Source organism: Sinocyclocheilus anshuiensis, unplaced genomic scaffold, assembly GCF_001515605.1.
Source record: "Sinocyclocheilus anshuiensis isolate Anshui unplaced genomic scaffold, SAMN03320099.WGS_v1.1 scaffold522, whole genome shotgun sequence".
NCBI lineage: Eukaryota > Metazoa > Chordata > Actinopteri > Cypriniformes > Cyprinidae > Sinocyclocheilus > Sinocyclocheilus anshuiensis.
Window position 1 is genome coordinate 283,454 of NW_015544185.1, and position 1,450 is coordinate 284,903.

The 1,450-nt window shown below is 33.8% G+C and overlaps 1 protein-coding gene across 1 annotated transcript in view; it reads left to right on the forward strand.

Moving 5' to 3' along the window:
- Nucleotides 1-1,126, forward strand: part of LOC107696412 (deoxynucleotidyltransferase terminal-interacting protein 1-like) — a 6,093-nt gene extending 4,967 nt beyond the window's left edge. The window contains exons 10-13 of the mRNA XM_016496723.1: nucleotides 94-154; nucleotides 235-306; nucleotides 566-621; nucleotides 704-1,126. Coding sequence (XP_016352209.1) covers nucleotides 94-154; nucleotides 235-306; nucleotides 566-621; nucleotides 704-821 — 307 coding nt within the window. The 3' untranslated portion in view covers nucleotides 822-1,126. The remainder of the gene's footprint in view (nucleotides 1-93; nucleotides 155-234; nucleotides 307-565; nucleotides 622-703) is intronic.
- The last annotated feature ends 324 nt before the right edge of the window (nucleotides 1,127-1,450 follow it).

A 1,450-nucleotide genomic window follows, 5' to 3' on the forward strand; every position in this document is an offset into this window, starting at 1 on the left:
GTCCAGAGGTTTGCTCCTATTATATTATATTATATATTTCACAATAGCTGATGTTTGGATGTATACGTTCAACAAGCACTAATATAATTTCAGGGCTTTGGGAATGGGCGGTACAAGAGGAAGAATCTACATCAAACATGCAGAGCTCTTCAAGGTACGTTCAGTCTTTTTCTGAGAATTCATTAAGCTTTTTCTGTTCATGTGGAGGTAACGGTAATATCTTTTGTGTCTCAGTATGCCGCTGATGCTCAGGACAAACACTGGCTTTCAGAAAGACAGCACATGAGAGCTACCGGTGGAAAGATGGTGAGGACATTGTGTTTGTGTTTCCAAAACATGTTAAAGGAATAATTCACCCAAAAATTACAATTTGCTGGAAAATTATTTACCTTCAGGGCATTCAAGATGTAGATGAGTTTGTTTCTTCATCATCTCACCAGTGGATCCTCTGGAACTCATCTACATTTTGGATGGCCTGAGGGTTGTACATTTTGAGCAAATTTTCGTTTTTGGTTGAACTATTCCCAAAAATGAAGCATTAAATAATGATTTATCATCTTCTCAGGCCTATCTGCTTATAGAAGAGGATATTCTTGGTCTTGCCCGAAGTGAAGACTACAAGTAAATAAAAATGTTCTTACTTAATAAAGACTGATGAAAGAATTTTACAGATATGCATCACAATATTTTCTCTGAATCTTAGGGACTGCCCTGACTTGAAGCTGGATGAATTGAAACCATTTCTAGTGCCCTTGTGGATGGTGGAGAAAATGCAGAAAGCAATGGATGCACAGAAAACAGAAAATGATCTTGTCATGTAATACCAACCTCGTCAGGCAAGTCATTGGACCACGGACACTCTTGAGTGTTACCAATTTAACATAACTAACTTTTTGTTGTTTATTTTGTTTGTGCGATGTTCACAGTAGACCCAGGCATTATGATCAAGTTGCCCAGAAATTGTTCTGTTGGAGGTTTACTTGCCAAATCATTTCAATTAATTTTAATGTGCATTTGTCTAAACTGGTCTAGATCTCATTTATTTTTTTCTATCATCAAATGTGTGCTTTTTTTTGTATTTAAAAGACTTAAATATCTAATGAGGCACATATAGACCCTTAATGATTTTTTAAATACTGTGGTTAATGGATATTTTGTATATTTGTTTTTGTGTTTCCCATGATCCTTTGTCCTATTTTTTTTTTTTTAACAAATTTTATGAATTTTGTTCATATATGCTTTAAAATGGAATTGATTTGGCTATTTTCATTTCTCTCTTTTTAAATGTATTGCCTTGTTCTAAAGAACAAAAACAAAAGAAGCTACTTCCTCTTGCAGCAGAACTATACAACCAGCCTGATATTTTTAAATTTATAGTATCTTTTGTAACTTGAATATTTTTTTTTTTTAATTTGACTGATTTTGTAGCTTATTAAAAAGTGTGTGTGGG